Source organism: Saimiri boliviensis, chromosome 17, assembly GCF_048565385.1.
Source record: "Saimiri boliviensis isolate mSaiBol1 chromosome 17, mSaiBol1.pri, whole genome shotgun sequence".
Lineage (NCBI taxonomy): Eukaryota > Metazoa > Chordata > Mammalia > Primates > Cebidae > Saimiri > Saimiri boliviensis.
Window position 1 is genome coordinate 51,270,045 of NC_133465.1, and position 21,804 is coordinate 51,291,848.

The 21,804-nt window shown below is 36.1% G+C and overlaps 1 protein-coding gene across 1 annotated transcript in view; it reads right to left on the minus strand.

The window, feature by feature from the left end:
* Positions 1-21,804, minus strand: part of NSF (N-ethylmaleimide sensitive factor, vesicle fusing ATPase) — a 150,573-nt gene that overhangs the window by 93,428 nt on the left and 35,341 nt on the right. Inside the window, 3 exon segments of the mRNA XM_039477051.2 lie at positions 18,471-18,626; positions 21,001-21,076; positions 21,552-21,659. Coding sequence (XP_039332985.1) covers positions 18,471-18,626; positions 21,001-21,076; positions 21,552-21,659 — 340 coding nt within the window.

Genomic DNA, 21,804 nt, shown 5'->3' on the forward strand with positions numbered 1-21,804 from the left:
CGTTTGAAATACATACTCCAGGATGGAAAGGAAGAAGACTAAAGACAAGGAAGATAATAAAGAGGCCACTGCTGCAGTGCAGGGGTAATTGACTAAAGCCATGAAAAAGAAAAAACAAATGATCCAAAAAAAAGCAGAAAAAAATTTAGCAAGATTCAATAATAAATTTGACAAATGCATGAAAAAGAAGAAGGGGGATAGATTAATCATGACTCCAAAGACCTGAAAAAGAAAGGTAACTGTCTTGACTAGAGCCAACAGTAAAAAGAAAAAAAAAAAAAAAAAAAAAAAAGAAAGGTAACAGGGAAGGGATAACTACTTGTGGAACAAGAAAGAATCTAATCTAACAAAGTTTTAAACATTTCAAGAATTCATTTCAGTAAAAATTCTTATGAGAGATGGTGAAAGCATCCGGAGATATATGGTAAAGGTCATCTAGAAATGACCACTAAAGGCTTGGATAAAAAGAATTAATAAATTTAATGAAATACTGTCTTTCGGAAATGGGATTATTAGACCTCCTCTTTGAGTGGTACAGATCTGTGCTTATGGACTGAGGGAGGAGGAAGAAAAAGGAAAGGTAGGAAACAATATAGGGTTCTATGACATGTGTTTGTAGTTGGGCAAGATTACCATTGTCCTGCATGTTCTGTGCATTTTACTTTGCTGTGTATATAGTGCATACACATGGTCCATGACTTAGAATGGTTTGACTTAACAATTTTTTTACTTTACAATGGTATAAAAGCAATGTGCATTCAGTAACGCTCTTCAATTTATAATCAGTCACAAGGAGATAAACCCATAGTCAACTGAAAATACTGTAAGTCAAAAATGCACTCTCAACTTAGGATATTTTCAACTTATGATGGGGTTTGCTGAGACATAACCCATTGAGGGTTATCTGTACAACGGACAAGCAAGTCCTAATTTTACATCTTGTTGTCTAGATGATAAAGACGTTGCTAATGTTTGACAAAGGAAGAGATGATGAACTAAAACATACTTCTGTATGCCCGAAAAATTCACAGGTAAGACTATCTTCCGAAAACAGCTTTTGGAATGCTGATATTGCCCATTGGGCTGATGATGATAAGAAGGAAGTGAGAAGGGGAAGTGTACTTGGCTATAATGTTCATATTTAGCAGATACTTTCAGGCAGGGCGCAGTGGCTCATGCCTGTAATCCCAGCACTTTGTGAGGCCGAGGCGGGTGTATCACGAGGTCGAGAGATCGAGACCATCCTGGTCAATAAGGTGAAACCCCGTCTCTACTAAAAAATATAAAAATCAGCTGGGCATGGTGGTGCAGCTTGTAGATCCAGTTACTCAGGAGGCTGAGGCAGGAGAATTGCTTGAACCCAGGAAACGGAGGTTGCGGTGAGCCGAGATTGCGCCATTGCACTCCAGCCTGGGTAACAAGAGCAAAACTCTGTCTCAAAAAAAAAAAAAAAAAGAAGATACTTTCAGATTATAGCCTTTGTTATAGGCACACAATTTCATCAATGCTATCATTATACAACAGATATCTGAAGCCCGTAGTCTTTGTAAAATTAACACATTTTAAATAAGTTTACGTCAATTAAGAGGAATGACTGTCTTTAGAATGGAACCATTAAACTTTATCTCTTTGAGCTACATATTGTGTATTTATCAGGTGGTAAAGGAGGTGGGAGAGAAAGGAAGTGATGGTGGAAGAGTTCCATGCCAGTGTGTTTTTAAATAAATGGAGATTATCTACTGTTGTTCTGAGAGTGCATTTACTTAGTAGTGTTGTGTATTGTAAAGGACAAACAAGGCCCCAATGCTGACAAGTGCCCAAAGTATGCTGAAAGTTGAAGTAGTAAAATGATTCTTTTGTAAATGTCTTTTTGTTACAGTTTTTAGGAAGGCATGTTGTCTGGGAACCACTGCTGTTAACCCATCTTGTAGAGCTATACACATTTCTGTACTTATTCACTGAACTGGTGGAGAAGGAAAAAGAAAGGCAAAAGGTTCTTTGCGAGTATCTTCATATCTAGAAGTTAGTTTCATATTGTAAAGTTCTAGAAGTGATTTTTTAGCAAAGTGCCTGTGTTAATCAGTCCTTATTTCACAACACTAAGCTTTCTAGATGTTATGAGGCGACAATGTATAAAAGTAGAGCTAGTGAATTAACTAATTAGTAAATTAATTTCATTAACATTAATAGAAAAGAAGCATCTTGTAAATGGCAATGCTAAACCACTTATAGTAGTATATATCAGTATGTACTGGATTGCTAAGGAAGGAGCAGAAAAAAGGTAAGGGAAGAGATATATATAGGTATGTCCACATTTACAATCTGATTATAACCAATGACATATATGTGCTCTTTTCTTGGCTATACTATGTGAATACTATATGAATTGTTAAACAATTAAATAGAAACATCTCACTTCTGCTAATATTTTAATAGTGCAGATCTGATACTGAACTGTCTAAGAAGCATTATACTTACTCTATTGCTTTGTATCTCACTTTATATTGGGCATTAAGTGAACACAGTATTTAACTATAAACTTGCCAATATGCATTTCCAGAGACCTGCTGCCATTTTGTCTTTTAAGATATTTTTGTCCTCACAAAAGATAAGAAAATTTGTCGTGAATATTTACCAATATCTGAGTCCCAAAGCCCTGAGTATTTTGATACTCAAGTATTCATGATATGCTAGAAAGCATGGAACATCCTATATGAGTGTAGCCATGTAAAAAAGCTTACTCAGTATGTATATATGTATTCACATACAAGAACTGGAAAGATGCATCAGAACGTAAACTGCTTCTGTTATGGATGATGTTTTTAGTTACTTGATCTTGTGTTTTCCAGTTTTCTATAATGAGCATATTAACCTCTAAAAGTTGAAAAAATATAAATGTTATTTTAAAAAGAAACAAATAAATAATAAATGCATATAAGATCCAAGAAGTTACAGATCAAGGCCAGAACTGCAGACATGGGAAGGGCTGTACTACGTGTTTTAATATGTTCTCTTATGTAATTGATTTTAAAACTCTATGAACTACGGTATTATTTTTACCTTCTTTTTAGGGAGAAGGTACTGAAGCTTACAGTGGTAAAATGACTTTTCCCTGGAGACACATCTGGCAAGTGGCAGACCTGGAACTTGAGCATCAATTTGCCTGACAAAGCTAAAACCCAAGGAGAGCTCAGCTATTGATGGTGCTGTCTCTCAGCTTCGTGCCTGACACTCACATTGAGTGTACTTGAAATAGAGCCTGGAAATCTGTATATTTTTAACATTAAAAATCCTGGGCTGGGGTGTGGTGGCTCATGCCTGTAATCCCAGCACTTTGGGAGGCCAAGGCAGGCAGATCACTTGAGGTCAGGAGTTCAAGACCAGACTGGTCAACATGGTGAAGCCCCGTCTATACTAAAAATACAAAAATTAGCTGGGCGTGGTGATGCACGCCTGTAATCCTAACTACTCAGAAGGCTCAGGCACAAGAATTGCTTGAACCTGGGAGGCAGAGGTTGCAGTGAACTGAGATCGCGCCTCTGCACTCCAGCCTGGGTGACACAGCAAAACTCCATCTCAAAAAAAAAAAAAAAAAAAAAAAAAGAATTATGATATACACCAAAGACTGAGAAGCACTGTGTTACTAAATAGGAAAGACCACCCACTTCCCCCTCAAAACAAAAAAACACTAAAGAAATGTGGTGACCTCTTCAAAGTGAGAAGAGACAATGCTCAACAGGAGAAGGCTAGGCTCTGCTGTTATACCCTGGGGAACAAGGTATCACCTCAACTTCCACAGATATTTACTAAGTCTCTATTATATACCCAAGAACTATGCAAAGCCAAGTTCTTTCAGGAGATGAGCAAGATAACCTCTATTAGAAGTAGCTCAGTATTAAACATCAAAGAGACAACTATATAGAAACAACATTTAAAAAGGGCTATGAGAAGCCAAAAAGGAAAACAATTACTTCTATCAGGAGGACGTGTGACAGATCTTCCAAAGGCAATCAAGCTGAAACTTGAAGAATGAGCAAATACCTGGCATCTTCCCTGAAGAACCTATATACAGACCTTTATATTTCACTGAAATGACATCCATAATGTGACTATTCTGAAAAAGTTTGTATTTCTAGTCTATCTTTCCATTTTTATCAATGAGGAAACTGAGACCCAAAAGTCACACAGTCATTCAATGACAAATCCAAAACCAGACTCCAAGTCTCTTGAAACCTTATCTATTAAATTAGTTTCTCATGAAACCATTATATTTCTTATATTTCTATTTCTCTTCCAGAGTACCTGCTTAGTGATTGCTTTGATCTCTCTAACATCTGACTTTTCCAAAAGGAAGTCTAAACTTGGCAATGTATGTCAAAAACGTTTACACTTGTGAATGCTTTTTGATCAATCAATTTTACTTCCAAGAATTTATCTTAAAGAAATTTGAATGTGTAGAAATATTCAGTTTCTAAGGTGTGTGTTATACTTGTCTATAACAGTAAAAAACTGAATACAGCGGGGTACGGTGGCTCAAGCCTGTAATCCCAGCATTTTGGGAGGCCGAGGCGGGCAGATCACCAGGTCAAGAGATCGAGACCATCCTGGTCAACATGGTGAAACCCCATCTCTACTAAAAATACAAAAAATTAGCTGGGCATGGTGGCGCATGCCTGTAATCCCAGCTACTCAGGAGGCTGAGGCAGGAGAATTGCCTGAACCCAGGGGGCGGAGGTTGCGGTGAGCTGAGATCGTGGCATTGCACTCCAGCCTGGGTAACAAGAGCGAAACTCCGTCTCACACACACACACACACACACACACACACACACACACACACACAAACAAAAAAAAAACCACAAAAAAAACCCTGAATACAATTTACATGTTTAACTATAGAGGGACTGATTAAATAAACCACAGCATTATCATTCTACAAAGTAAAGAATGTTATAGAAGAATATTTAAGAAAAACTGTTAACTTACTGAGTGGAGAGGAAACTGGTTATAAAACAGCAAAATGCTTTTTTTTTGGGGGGGGGGTGTTCTATGTATATATATATAGAATATACTCCAGAATATTAACGGTACTTTTTCAGGGTTTTTTTTTTTTTTTTTACACTGAGTGAGTGTTTCATTCTCTTTATTCATCTATGTTTTTGAAAATTTTAAACAATGAACATGCATTACTACAGTTGTAAGAATAAAAGTATTTTCATAAACATAGATCTAAGAGGACCTCTAAAAGCTGAGGAGGTTATCAGGTGAAAAACCAAGGTATCTTTCCTGGATCCCTGAGGCCCACTGGGGAGACTGCAATAATCTAAAGGCAGGAAGGGGCTTTCTGAATCCAATTCACTCCAGAAAATAGTGAAGCTTATCTTGGAGATGGGGAAGTATAGTTTCATATCCAAGTTATGAAATCTAGAATTTAAAAGCCCAACAATAAATCAAATCGTTTTAAGTGGCTGAATCATGATGCCTAAAGGGCGCCAGACTAGGCAACCTGGATTTCAGCCCCAGTAAACAAGCAGTGACTTTAGCCTTTGCCTTATTCTTCTGGGGTCCCAATGTCCTCATCTACAAAATAAGAAGGACACAGGTAAGATCAGCGTGTTTCAAATTGGTGTTCCTTGGAAATATAAATAGGTATGTCTTTATGTAAGTATGCTAAGTGAGTTTAAGTAAATTTGGAAAATGCTAAGACTAGATTATTCCTTAGGTCTTTCTCTAACACGGTCTAATTCTCATTCAAATGTACAGCTACCTTAATGCATTTAAATCTATATCTATAGATATAGTGTTTACTTTTGATTTTTTCATAATAGGAATACTAGAAAATACGAAATAGGTAGCAATCATCCTAAGAAAAATTCATACCTTGACAGGAGCAAGTGAAAACATAAAGCAAAGTATTTAATAATAGAAAGAGGGTCAAAAACAGCATTCAATTAAGATAATAAAAGTAATAAGTTTAAATAATGTCTTTCAGTCTGTTTCTGTATATCCTTCCAAATGTTTTTCTTCAAATTCTTTTATCAATTGCTAAAAGTATAATTATTCCAATATATTATAAGTTCAACCCATTTATTTTTTTAAAAGATTCATTTTTAGATAACATAAAGAAAAAAGGGTTCAATCTTTTGACTGTGGCAATAAACTATCATCTGCCTATCCTTGGGTTGACACAGTATCCCACCTGGAGCCATTACTACTTATAAGACAAACCCAAATTCTGAAGAGCTGAGTTCTGTGTCATTTAGTATCACCTATGATCATACCACAATAGCCAGATAAAGATCAGACTGCAGAGAATTTGTAACTTGTTTTAAGCAAGTCTTTTCCATCTCCCTTTCTGTAAGCTCATCACATCCACAATTGGCTCCCTAAATAGTCACAGAGAAAGCCAAAGTAATCAGGTAACAGACACAAAAGTAAAAAGTACCAATAAAGAGAAGTTTTATGGAAAGATAAGTCTAGTAACACAAGAAAGTGAAAGGCAAAGGGGTAGTTGTGAATCAACATGGAAATGTCCCTGGAATGCTCTAATAATCTTTAATGTGAATAACTCTCCTGTGTATATTTGAAATTTGACTGGCTACACCTAATGTGTGGATTGGCAGCACACTAATTATAGGTTAATCCTACAGTAGCTGGTCATTATGAAAAGGTGCTTAAGCCTTGCTAAGACTTCTCCCTCATGTTGGGATTCTAGATAGATTTTAAAATCAAAGCACTTTAAAAAAAATCGTATCATTGAGGATAAAGTAAAGTAAATACTCGAGCAAATAGCATAGACATTCAAGCTACAGACGGGTACCTCTTTACAGTTTTCAATCACTTGAATAAGAAGAGGATTCATATCACTTGTATAAGAACAGGATTCATAAGAAAAGGATTCAAACTATTACTTGCTCTGATAAAAGATACTGTATTAAAGCCAGCAGTGTTGGTGAAGAAGTCAAAGCCGCAAATAAATCTTTGAATATCTAATACAGTACCCATAATAATTTTCAATGTCTACTTTTGCACTATGAGTAAAATGGTATATGGAAGGGATTTACTGCTGTCTACTGTAACTTCCTTTACAAAGCTGAAATAACACCATGCTAATTCTTTAAAAGGCAAAAAAAAAAAAAAAAAAAAAAGGGAGAAACCCAAGTTTCTTGTAGTTTTTTTTTTTTTTTAAAGTATGAACTTATTAAACATATTAAAGGTAGGCTGCTCCAAGTAACAAATCATATGGAATTCTAAGGCAAATCTTATTTGAATCACGGTAGAAGTACTCTCAAATAATAATGCTTAAGCCTGGGTAGCTTTTTACTAACATTATTGTTAACATTCTAATTCTTCCTTTTCTCTGACATCCTATTCTCTATTGTGTCTATCAAGATCGCTGCTGTTTTTCCAAGGTACTATATCACATATAAGAAACTGACAAGATTTACAGACGTGATAGAGAATTTATCAGCTCCTCTCCGATGGAATGTGATAAAAAGTAAATATAAATCAGCCAAAGTATGACTTCATAAATTAAGAAAAAATATTTCTAAGTGTACCCTTGACTACCTTATCAACAAACACTGTTCAAAATGGGTAATTATAAAACAGCATAGGAGGAAAATCTCAGGTGTTAACTATTTTCAACAGCAACAAAATTTAAGATAAGAAGAAAACACATCTTAACATTAGATTAAAGGGATCGGGTTATAAATTTTTGCCTTTTACAGAGCTCCAAAAATGCCTCTTGGCAATATAATCATACCAAATAACTACCATCCATGGAGTGTCTGACAGTTAGCCAGGTACTGTGTTTGAAAACTTATACACATTAATGTTATCTACCAATAAATAATTTTTCAGGCAAGGGTACCAAGGCTCAGGTAGCTTAGCGCCCGGGGTCCTGCCACATTAAGAAGCCTAGGGTCATATAAGTGAGTAGAAACGGAGACGCAATGCCACCCACGTCTGGTGTGTGCCTAGGAGCCTTCTCACTGCTGAGAAGAGTTGCTAACTTACCATTACAGGACTTACGTGGATGCAGTTTTACTAATACTATTTAATTTTTTAAAAAATAAAATGTTATCTATATGTTTTATCACAGAAAAATAAAAAACAAACAAGATACACACACACACAAAACAAACACTATTAGGTTGGGAAAAAAAAAAGTCAGGCACAGTGGCTGATGCCTGTAATCCCAGCATTTGGGGAGGCTGAGGCAGGAGGATTGCTTGAGGCCACAAGTTCGAGTCCAGCCTGGGCAACATAGTGAAATCCTATTTTTTACACACACACACACACACACACACACACACACACACACTCTAGCTGGATGTGGTCCCAGCTACTTGGCAGGCTGAGGTAGGAGGCCTGCTTGAGCCCAGGAGTGCAAAGCTGCAGTGAGATATGATTGTACCACTGCACTTCAGCCTGAGCAACAGAGCAAGACCCTGTCTCAATAGATGAATGAATGAATGAATACCTGAGTGCACACAGTCAAATTATACATTATTGTATAAATATTTAGGAAAGGTTTTGAAAAATTCACACTAATCACTTTACAGTGACTACCTCTAGGAGAGGGAGTAAAACGAGTGAGTAGAATGAAGGGAGATTTCACTTTTTACTCTGTCTGTGCTGTTTTATGAGGATGTACTATTTTTATAATAGAAAATAGAAAAGTAATTAAAAATAGAAAATACATGTGTGCATGTGACAGACACAATATTGACCTGATGCTCTTAAATTTGAACATTCTTGTGTAAGTAAGTACCCTTACATAAGAATGGCAGTTCCCAATGAAGCAAATGGTAGCTCCCAAGTACCCAAGGAAGATACTCTTCCCTTTCTTACTTCTGAAGCCTTGTTCCATTCAGGACCAATCCAAGAGGTCTTTCCTAGATTAAGAATCTAAGAGGATCTACATGGATTTAGTAATAAATTATAAACATTATATCTGCTCTGATTTTTAAAAGACATGGCTCAGTCTTGCTCTTCAAATACATCTGCTGCTTCCCCATGTGGCCTGCTTTGCTAATCTGGTTCACAATGTGCCTTATGTTTTACACAGCACTGCTTTGGGATGTGCAAGTACAGTGTTATTCCCAGATAGACTGTAAGCATCATGAGGGCAGAGCCTGGGTCAAACCGTCCAAGTGTTCTACTTAATTAATCAAGATTAATCAAGTTCCTGGCATTTACTCATTTCCTGAAAACTTATAAGCCAAACACCATGCGGGGAGGAGAAAATATGCCAGTGACCAAAATAAACAAGGCCTATTCCTTACTGAAGGTAGGGAATGTTTGTGAGGGCAGGGACATGGAGGGAGGACTCGAGATACAGACGTGTAATAAGCAATTATAATACAATGTAATAATGCATAAAACAACATGGAGCTATTGGAACACACAGGAGGAACACTAAAGACTACTCATTCTGGAAAAAGTGAGATCAAAGCTTAGGACTGAAGAGTGAACAGGAATTGAAAAGATGGTGGGAAAAAAAGAAACAAACAAAAAAACCAAACCTTAGGATAGAGGTAAGAGAAAGTAGCATGGCAAATTAGAGGAACTGAAAATAGCACAGGCTGGCTGGAACCCAGAGTATGGGGGAGGGAGGGGCACAGACTGAGAGGTGAGGCAGGAAAGTTTGGCAGGGGCCAGATCACACAGGGCTTGTAAACCATGTAAGGAGTTAAGGCGGGCTGCTAAAGAGTTTGAACCAGTGCAGTGACAGGATCAGACTTGCCTTTTTATAAAAATCACTCCAGTTACAGTGTGGAGAATGGATTAGAGAAGGGCAAGGCTGAGGGCTTATGGAGCAATTCAGGCAAGAGATAATGGTGTCCCGAAGGAAGAGTGGCAGGGAGAGGTGGAGAGAACTGGAGGGATTTGAGAGATATTGAGGAGATTGCAGAATTGACAGTCTAATCTGTGACTTACTGGAAGTGGGGGGTGAGGGAAAGAGAGGAGTTAAAGAAGGTATCCAGATTTTTGGCTAGAGTATGCCAGAGATAGAAAACACAGACATAGATGCATGTTTATAGTGGACTGAGGGGGCAACTGAATGTGTTTAATTTCAAGCTTACTGTGTGATCATGAAATACCCAACATGTTGTGCTAAGTCCAGAGTGCTAAACTGAGACTGAGGTGGCATATGCATATTTGACAGTTAGCAGCATAAAGATACTAACTGAAGCTATGAAACAGGTAAGATCAATTTGGCGGAGAATAACTAGAGAAAAATAATAGGTCAAAGACAGACTCCTGAAGAACCTCAGTATTTTAAGGGATACAAAAGAGGTTAAAAAGGGACAGCCAGAGAGGTAAAAGGAAAACCAGAAATGCTTGGAGTGAGAAAAGCCAAGTAAAGAGGGTATTTTAAGCAAGAGTGGTTAACAGTGTGTTTCTTAAACATGTGCAAACTGATTGAAGCTAGGCTTCGACAAATTGAAATGCCAGCAATTCTTCCTCTATTCAGTTCAGTTTCCAGTTTCCTTTCATGATATTGAAAATATGTGCAATGATATTCTCTACTCTCCCAAAACTACGTTTTACTGATTTTCTTATTTCCAACATTTTCTCATAAGACCTGAGTCTCACCTCCAATTCTGTCACCCACAATAACTATCACCAAATTCTGCCAGTTTCACGTTTGTAATTTTTTCATGTATTTTCTTCCCATTCCATTCCTGTTGCCATCACCCCAATCCAGATCTAACTACCATGCACTGGACAGCAACAGTCTATCTGTCTCTAAGACTATTCACTTCATCTCTTCTCTAAGGCATCTGGTTCAAAAATCTCATTCATTTTGCAAATATTTATGTAGGCCAGTGCTTCTCAAACCATTTATGCTAAGGTCCAGTTGTATTTTTTTTCCTTTTAGATTTCCAATCCACTGCAGACCAGTATTTTTGTAAAATCTAATTTTTAAAACACTGTGGTAACGTTAAATTGCTATAAATATTTCTAATTGCTTATTCTTCATTTCCAATATTTATCTTACTGGGGACTGCTTACAAGTGGTTTATGGTCCAACAATGATCTGCAACCCACATCCCAAACACTTCTGATGTTGACAACACAAGGATAAGAAGACATTACTGTTGTGCCTTCAAAGGCCTTTGAGCAAGGGTTCTCAACACAGGACTGTTTCACTATAGTTTTAAAAATCATCACTGGGGCTCGGAGTGGTGAGGAAGGGAAGTACTGACATTAAACAGAGGCCAGAGATGCTGCTTAATGTCCTGTGATGCACAGGTCATGCGCCCTACAACAAAGAATTGTCCAGTCTAAAATGTCAATAGTGCCAAGGTTGAGAAACTCTGCCTTAGGAGTGTAATGCAAATGAATAATTACATTAAGAATGCTGCTTGATTGTACGTATATACATGATGCAGGGAAACACAGAAGCCCATGACTTGGAGAAGCACCTAAGTCTGCCTGGAAGGTTAAACAGGGAAAGTTCTTACAAAAGAGTTCTCATCTCCTCAGAGATTTCCATGACCTAACCCTAAACTAACTTTTTAATCTTATTTCCTGTTTCTTCCAAACAACAGCTCTGCTAGACTCGTCTAAGTCATGAAGTCTATAACATGTTTAGTCTGTCACTCTTCCCAGGATATGGACAACTATCCCCTTCTCTCCTCCCATCCAAAACTGCTCAGCATTTAAGGCCTTACTCAAACCCTGCCCCTTTCATGAAGTCTTCTATGATTCTCTTTCATTCCCTATAGGGTCTATCAGCTGTGCTATTCATTTGGCACTTAATCAAATACAGCCTTTGATATCACTTGTTACGTTGCTTAACATTTAAATGATTATTTAATTTTAACATTTATCTTCCATCTTCAGGTTGACACTTTACTTAAGACAATTTCTCTGACACACCCACACCAGTTCCTTCCTTCCTGTATTCTGCTACAACAGGTAGAAAAAACACACAAAAAAAGTGGCATTAGGTATTAGGCATTACAGCTCTACTGCCAAATCTTCAGGTCTCTTGAGCTCATCACAAGTTAAACACATCAGATTACTAGAAAAGTTAGTTATTTACAATGCAAAGGACACCTAGTCCCCATACCAAATAATTATCCAGCCCAAAATGTCAGTGGTGCCATGGTTGGCCCTTGGCTAGAACAAAAGCTCTCTCAATGACTGCCTCAAAGGTCCCCAAAAATGTGACGCTAGAAGGCCCATTGAAATGGTTTTACATGATAGGCTTTCATGGGAGAACAATATGTAATGGTTAAGGAAATGAACTCTGGGGCTCGACGGCCTGGGTTCAAATCTGACTCTATTATTTACAAGCTGTGTGTCTTGGACCTGTTACTTCACCTTTTTGAGACTAAGATTCCTGCTCCATAATGTGGAGACAATACAGTGTCCCCTTCAGAAAGTTGTTGTGAGAATTAATTAATAAACACAATAATAAAAAAGCATGTAGAACAGCATCTGGCACTATGTAAGTATTAGCCACCACCCTCATTATCATCACCAACCTACGTATGGGAGTAAAGCAGGGGAAAACACCAACCGTTTCACTTCAGGGGTCACGTGAATTCGATTCCTCAAAACAATGATTTTTGAAGACTGAAAACAAATGCACGCCCAGTTCCCCAAATGTCAGAAGCTCCACTCTCCCTCAGCTTGCTCTGCTCCCACTCTTTCTTCTCTAATGCTGCTTGCCTGCCTAAAGGCCTGTAGGCAAATGTTCTCATGTTTGAAGGGCAGACTACTGACACCATTACCATAATACAGAACATTCTGAGAGAAAGCAGTTTGTTATATATGGAGAAATGGTTTTTCTCTTATTGACCAAACAGGATAGGTGTTCTGCCTGCCCTCTAAGGGGCTGCCACCCAAGACCTTGGAATCCAGGCCCTTTACCCTGCACTCTCCTCTTCCACATTCAGAAAACTTCATGAAGAGGGAAGGATGGACTTGCTTCCTGCTGACTTTCTGTGCTGACAGTAGAGTCATGCCAAGAAACAGACTGTGATATTATCTTTTGTTTGTTGGCTTTTAAAATCACACATTAGAAATATTTATAATATCGTAGTACAACATTCAGACATAAAGGTCTAATCAAGTCCAAGAACAAAAGTTTCCCTTTATTCCCCATCTTAGCTTCCCCTCTATGGAAGTAAATACTTTTTAAAAAAATTTTAATTTAATTTTTACTTTTAAGAAAATAAATATTGAGATGAGGTCTCACTATGCTGCCCAGACTGGTCTTGAACTCCTGAGCTCAAGTGATCCTCCCACCTCAGCCTCCCAAAGGGCTAGGATTGCAGGTGTCAGCCCCCACCCCCAGCCATAAACATTTTTATCAATTTAATGTGTGTACTTAGAGATTTTTAGAATGCAATTGCTTCTATATATTTTTTATTAACACAAACATGCCTCTACATGTGGGCTATATCATTTTAAGATTGGCTCTATCCAGTTTCTTACTGGTGGGCACTCAGGTTAACACTGAGACCTCAACTTTGCAGTGATCCAACTGTTGATCTATAAGTAACTCAACTATAGTTGCCAGGAAATCTAATCCATCTGGTGACTCAGTAGAGAGCACTGCCCCTCCAAAAGATTTATTTCTTAAAGTCTGTCTACAAATGCAAAATGCCAGGTGAATTTACATACAACTTGACTTTCAGATATAAGCACAACTACTTATTTCTGTTCAAATACATATTTCACTCAAAAATTTAAAACCAATGTAAAAATTCAAGGTAAAAAAACACTTCAATTTATAGAAAGTTATCTAAAGTATGTTTTAGGGTCTATGCTTTGTCTCTAAATCCTGCTCTAGAGATTTTGGAAATCATATGGTCTTAAGCCATTTTCTTCTTCTAATTAAAAAAAAAAAAACTTTATAAACTTCCTGACCTGAAGTTTTTAGTACATTATTAATTCCTCATATCCAGGTATCATCTATCAGTACTAAGTGGAAAATAGGAAGGGAGAAGTTTTGCATCTCTAACTAGGGAGCAACTGCTGTCTTTTCCTCTGCTAATAAATTACAGGCAGACTTGAACAGATGTCAGGTTGGCATTCAAAACCTAAAATATAGCTGAAAAGCAAGTTATGACTAATACAAGAAAAAAAGATGAATGTCAGAAAGCTTCTTTTTTTTTTTTTTTTCAAATTTCAGATAAGCTCTTTAGCCTTAGGGTTCCTTTTACAGAGCCCTGGAGTTCGGCTAGATGTCTTAACCCCCATTTAAAATGCAATCTCTCCTCATGAGTGGGGGTGTGAAAATGCATTTTAAGAGTGTCAGTGTTTATGTTAATCTTAGCAAGAACTCCTTGTTTCCCAAATATGGCATGCACAAAAACCTTAGTGCCCTTTCTTCTACTATGTTTTATTTGCACTGTTTTTAGCATGTGAAAGATGTCTGTGTGACTGAAAGGTTCCTTATCTTCTCAGCAGTTCTATTTCATAGAGTAACTGCAATTTCACTTATGATATCAGAAAAGAGTTGCTTTCCTCTTGAATTTCAAAAGAAACCTTAAAAATACAATTGAAAATGGGCTTACAGAGGGAGACACTGGGGAAAGGAGACCAAAAAGAACACAGTGTCAGTTTCAAAGAATGGGGACACAAGACCATAACAAGTGGCTTTCCTCCCCACTAGGTGGCCTGAACATCTACACCCCATAGATCCAATGAAAGACAGTGTGAGGCTGAGGCCTTCCCTCCACACTCTTTTCCTTCTAGGTCTTTCCTTGGGTAGATGTGAACCTATTCCCAGGATTACATTAAAAGAAGCTGACTAATTCTTTGACAATTATTCCACTGTTCATTGAAAAGGATTGTTTTTTTGCTTTGACATTTATAATTTAGAGATAATTGCCAGGGAGGCTGAAGAATGGTTTCTTTGCAGAAATGCTATCTTTGCCAACAGAAGAGCCACAGTGAGAACTGAGGTAATTAGTCATTTATTTATCCTGAACACTCTCCACAAAACTGCATGCAGGGGAATATGTGTGGTAAATGTCTGAACACAGTATTTAGTATCTATTCAGTTAATACCTGAATATGCTGAAAGACAGCAATCAGCTGATGAATTGATTCACCCATACTTCCAGATACCAGCTTTGATGTTCACATTTCTATCCTGGGACTCAAATGTGGCTCCTCTTAGCCCACAAAGTATGGATTTAAGGTAATTGTTAATTAAACATCTATTTTGTAGGGGCTGGAGGGCATTCTAACTAAATATCTATTTGGTATTTACTAAGTGCAGTTACAGGTTTAGTTTCCTTGGTGGTTGCTCTCATATACTTCCAAGGAAGAGCTGCCACACTTGGGTTTGGGTGAGCTCAACTGCTTCAGACAAGGGAAAAACTCAATAGTTACTCTGCTTAAAACAATAACAAAAGCAAAAGTCTAAATTTATATTCCCCTAAATAATCCCTTTTCCTTTATCCCTCAGTTCTAGAGAGCTTTATGTGACTTCCTTTCTCCTTTAAGGGTTTCCTTGATGTTAATTCTACAAAAATACAACGAAAGCACAAAAGCAGAAAGGTATACAGTATGTACTTGAAAGCACTTCAAGAGATAAACTAACAGATTGGGAACTCCAATACAGTTATTTTCATGTATATCACCTAATCAAATCCCTAATTTTACTGCATGATTGTGTGCTTCTGGTTAAGTCCATTAGTCCTCCTGTACCTCATCAGCAACATTCTGGATGCAGCTAAACTAATTTTCAATTTTGAAAAGACAACATGAAATTTTATAAACAGAAAGAACTCTTTCCTAGAAGCATAATTATCAGTCAGATGAACACAATGACAGAAGAGAAGAATATTCTAAATTTATTACTTTTTAAATTTGAAAACTGATATACAGGCGAAAAATCCACTTAGTTAAGATTCCTGTTTACAGAGTAGATAACTCTAGACTCTGGTAAAGACAATAATTTGGTCTCAAGCCAAAAGTAAAGTTTTCTGCTTCAAACAAAAAAGCCCCATAACCTAAATGATTATTTTCTCATCTTCTTTAAAATTAGAATTGATTTAACTAGTCATACTCAGTGTCCGGTGAATCTCCAGGCCATACAGATCTGTCTCTTTAGTTAGCAAAGAGTGAAACAAAAAAATCCATTTTGTTTCCACCTGACATATTAAAAAAAAAAAAAAACCCACACAGAATATGCATAAAAAGAATTTGGTATAACTTTATTTATATTCTGTCAAAATGTAGTCATTTTTATTTATATAACTTTACCAAAGCCTAATGAGAACTTTATAACCACACTGTAACTGGAGTATAATAAAATATCTTACTATATAATTCCCCCAAAATTCAAAGGAAAAAAGAAGCCTCTATTGGAAGACAGGGAATGACACACACATTACAAGAGAATTATTTCTCAGCCATTTACCCATTTAAAAAAACAGGGAGATTTATTTTTTTTTAGATACTCGGAAAATTCATTGAGAATAAAGAAACTAAGTTTTTCAATTCAGCTCAAAAGCCAGGTAGCTTTATATTAGTGATCTTTTCAATGAAATTAATAATACAAGCTTCCTGACGGCAAAAAGCCATAAAGAGAAAAAAAAATTGACTTTTCTAAAAGGATAGAACTCATTTTTTTTTCTAATTAAATTACTGTAAAAATATTAGAAAAATAAATCCATAAAAAAGGTTCTGGACAGTCATGGTCACAAAATTCAAATCCAAAGTGCTTAGTCAAAAAGCACATCAAAAACAACAAAAAGCACACTGCTGCAACTGAACTCATTTCAATACAGCTATCAGAAACAGATGAAATTCACTAACAAATTCCAATCTGTTCTGATTTAATTTAAAATTCTCCGACAGCTGGCAAGGTCACAAATTGACCAATGTGAGTCCAACTCCTTTACGCAGTATCTACCCAATGCATACTGACATTGCTCGTAGCCTCAAGTGCAGGATCTAGATACTGTACAAAGAGCAAACTAGTATCTGAATAACTGTATCTTCAATAGCTTCCAAATGGTGAGAAAACATTTATAACGAAAAGAGATGGCTTACTACCAAGGCAGTTATTTTTCTACTTGTTGGCTAAACAGTATAAATGTTCAAAGAAACAGAATCATTAGACTCTTCCTGCACTAGACCGCAGTTCTAAAAACTAGTAAAAACACTCCACAAGAATAACTTAGAACATTTGGAATCATGTTTTTATCTCTGCTTTTACCCAAAATACACTTAAACAATATTTTCATGTCTTGATACAGAATACACATTACCAAGATAGTGAACTACCACATTTAAAAATATTTTCCAAATTAAAATTCTGCTTTTAATGGACGTGGCCTTTGTGTCTTTGAGATAAAAAGTATGTTATTGCCATTTCAAGGTGTATAAAACTCAGGTGATGAGGGTCTCTGTCATTTTCTCTTAATACAATTCCAAACTCGACCTTTACCCAGGGAACAGGTGTGTGCCGTGCCTGTAACTTATCAGAGTAAGCAACCAGGCAGAAAGGCTACCAACAATAGAAGGCTAATACAATCCAAGCACTTAGTGCCTAGAAAGCAGCTCTTATCCCCACCATAATAAATATACTTTTATCTTCCAGTGGCAATTTAAAGACAAAGCATGATGGGGATGAGGGGAGTAATATATTCATATTCCTTCCATTTTTTATGGACACTCTTTTTACACTAATAGCCTGCCAGAAGCTGTTGTTATACATTCCTTTCTCAGATATTCTGTTGCTCACATTCCAATCGAACGATGATATGGATATGAAAACAGTCATGACAGCATTTCCACTGGGCAAATAAAGTCACTTCACACAGATAAATTAAACCTTCAAGAAGAAAGTGATAAACGAGTTGTGCACTTCTTTGCATGCAATACAGAAACTCCAATGTATATCCTGCATTTGTCTTTTTGGATCAAACTTATTTAATTTAAAAACATGCCAAGTATCCATTTATTAGGTATGAAGATGTACTAACCAGGTAATGCAACAGCACAGTAAAAAGGAATGGCAGCTAATGTTGGAACAATGCATACAGTCTAAGAGATTATTATTACTCAGCAGGGTAAATCTGACCCATAGTGATCTTTAGAGTCAGGTAGACTTTCTAAACATGCCCTATAGAAAAACATTCTTACATAAAAAAATAAATAAAATGGAGCCACTACAAGTATTATTACTGCCAGGGGAAATTTCGAAATATGCCCCATAGGAAAGCATTCTTCAATAAAAAAATAAACAAAATGGAGCCACCGCAAGTCTTATTTCTATAATTTCCCCATAAAATGTAATTTTTAAAAATTCTAGTATTATGAAAGTTTTTCAGAAAACTTATCTGTTCATTTTTAAAGAAAAATTTAAGACAAAAATATTTTAATGGGTTTGAAAAATTTCAAAACGATTCAAAAGAGAATCTTCATTGCATTAATTTTTTTTAACAATACAAGATTTTATAACATTTTCCTTTTTAAACTTACCCATCTGCTCCACAATCTCTGGAGGAAATACTCGGGAAGCAAATGCTCGTCGGAAAATATCTGAAAATTCCTTGTCTAGACCTCCTATTCCCATTTTTTCAAAGTTCCAGTCAGGATTGATAATTGATTGGCGATTTTCCTTGGTTTTAGCTTTGCCTGTGTCAAACAAATATTACCGAATGTGAAACAAGGACTAAATTTATCGCTAAGTCTAAAAAGACAGACAGAATTCCCTGAGCATCCTAAATGAATAACGAGAAGTTATCCTTACATATACAAAAATGAACACTATAACCTTAGCTGATTTTACAGTGAGAAGGATAAGTTTTGCTATGCTGTCCACTTTGATCTCCATTTATGGTAACACACTGTCAAAATGACTAGCTACACTTAGGCTGTAGTCTGTTTGTAATCAGTCCACAAAACTTGGTTTCATTAATCTTTACCCAAATGAACTAAAGTTGATCAGAAGAAACACCATGTGAATATCTGATGAAGACAACACCAGCTGGCAGGAATGCAACTAAAATCTCACAGTCGCTGAAGGCTCCTAACACAAGTGTGTTTTAAAATACATATATTTATGAAGATTACACTTATACAGGTGGTTGGGCATATAACCCCTCAGCTAAGGAGATGCACTGAGTAAGTTTGATGTCTTCTTTGCTTTCTCTTCACTTGCACACAAAAGTCTGAAATCACCCTAAAGACTTCAATGATTACAAAACTCATGTTTAAAAATTTTCTCACATGGACAAAAATTATCTAACTTAAATGTCAGAGTGCCACCTAAAGTAACTCAAGAGAATCACATTTACTATTTCAAACAAAGAATAAATTAAGTACCTTAGCATGTTCAATTATAAATAAAAAATAAAGTAATAATATAGTTTTTATAAAACCAGGGAACAAAACGTCACATTAAAAAATGTTTACCCTAAAAAATGCTAAATATTTAAGGTGATATGTTAATTAGTCTGATTTGACCATTCTACAATGTATATCTGTATTAAAACATCAAATTGCACCCTATAAATATATAAAATTATTACTGTCAATTAGAAATAAATTAACACTTTAAAAAAGTTTGTACTAGATGATAATTTTATGGTTAGAGCTTTGAGGCCATAAGATTTCCTTTAGAAAGGGAGCAAAAATATTCTTATACTCTACTGCCCTCTTGTGGGCAAAATTTACTGCATACCAATTAACCACACAATTTTTTTTCCATGGATTATTTGGAAATACCTGTATTATATGAAAGTTGTGCAATTCCCTGAGGATATCTTAACAAACGGTACACAAAAATAAAATACAAATAAATAACTTCACAAATGTACTAGATCAATAATAGGAAAATATATCCATCCATAAACTGACATATAGGCATTAAAAATCATGTTAGAGGTGTGTATTTAAGGTGTTTGAAACATGCTAAAAAAAAGCAAATTACAAAACTGAAAACAGAACCACATTTTACACTATGTGAGTTGTTTTCGAGTGTCTATCTGTGTTTTATAAATAAAATATTTTATAATTAACAAAAACTAATAAGGGGGAATGGTAATGCGTGGACCAGGAAATAAAGGCCATGCACTCAAAGACTGCTAAGTGATCCTGGACATGATGAAGTGCAACCAATGAAAACCCTCTACTCCCTAGTGGGGTAGACGTCAACATAGTTACATCAACTAAAAATAAGAATTACTGCCCAGTTAATAGCACCATTATTCTGGTGAGTTCCTATTCTCAGACAAGCTGCATTGTTTAAATATGACAAAAGTTGGGCTAAAGTACAAGTGTAGGATTAAATCATTAATCTGCTGGAAAGACTTTACTTGCACATTCATCTCTGAATCATTAAAAGAAATGATGATGCTATCTCATTTAACACAAAACCAAGTGAGTGGCATTCTACAAAATAAGTGACCAGTTCTCAGAGTCATGAAAGACAAAGTCTGCAGAACTGTCGGTCACTGAAGAAAACTAAAAAGACAGAACCACTAAATGCAGTATGGGATCCTGAATCAGAAAAGAACACAACGGAAAAACTGGTGAAATCTGAATGAAGTCTGTAGTTTAGTTAGCAGAAATGAAATCATGTTAATTTCTTAGTTTTGGTCATTGTACTTTTGATAATGTCAAATAAGACATCAACATCAGGTTAAGCTGGTAATGAGCATACAGAAATTCTTTGAGCTATTTCTGCATATCTTGTGTAAGCCTACAATGATCTCAGAATTAAAAGTTAGAAAATTTGTTTCTTCTTTTAGTGTGGTTTCTAGGAAATTAAAAATTACACATGTGGCTCACATTCTATTTCTATTGGACAAAGTTGATCCAAATGTAGGTTTTAAACTTTTTCATCAGCAAACCTGACAAACAGGAAATACCTCATGCTTCTGTGATAAACTCTCTCAAGAGAGATGCCCTTCTTTCCTTTCCCTGTTCGGAAATCACTGTAGTTGAGTTACATATAATAGAAATAAGCCTACTTCATTTCAAATCTTCTAAAAACCTTAAATCTTACCAATAAGATTAAGTGATGAATTTTCTGCTTTTTCAAATGCAACTTGACTGTTTCCAACAACCAGTCCTACTTCAATCTGTGTGGAAAGACAATAATTAGTAGTCTAATAGCAAACTTCTGGACTTGTCAAAGCAAGGCCAAAAGTGAAGAGGAAATGAGGTCTCTCTGTGCAAAGCAAACCTTCAGACTATCATCTGAGCTACTTTTGCTTTTCTCATAACTTTCTTCTACAGTTCCTAAATGCCTTCTTTCCATGCCTATATCTTTCCAATAATGTGTTTCTTATTACTTATTCACAAGAAAAATCTTCATTCAAGCAAATTATATGTACATATATGTCTACATTTTACATTACGATTAGGTCTGCAAGTAAGTACATTTTAAGCTATTTTAATAACAATGCTGGCTATGAAAGCAATTTGTTCTCCCTACTCTCTTAAAAGAGCACATAATTTGAAAAAAGTCACTCAACAGGTAGGAAAATTATAATCAATCTGCACAAATTACATTATAAAGATGATCTAGTAAAGATGATTAGAAATAAAACATACCTTCTGCCTTTTCCCTGTAGCAGGCTCTCCCTTCAGGATGCTAGGATCCATAGCTTCAATATCCTTCACCAGCAGGCCAAAAAGCTTTTCATTGAAGCTAAACACAAGCTATGTAGAAAAGAGGGAAGGAGAAAAAAATCACTTCATAACATAATGGTTTGATTCTCAGATCATCACCAGTGTTTTTCAAAGGGAGAAAACCAGTTTTCTCTTATACATCCCTCTCCAATCAGCTCCTCAAGCAAACTACACA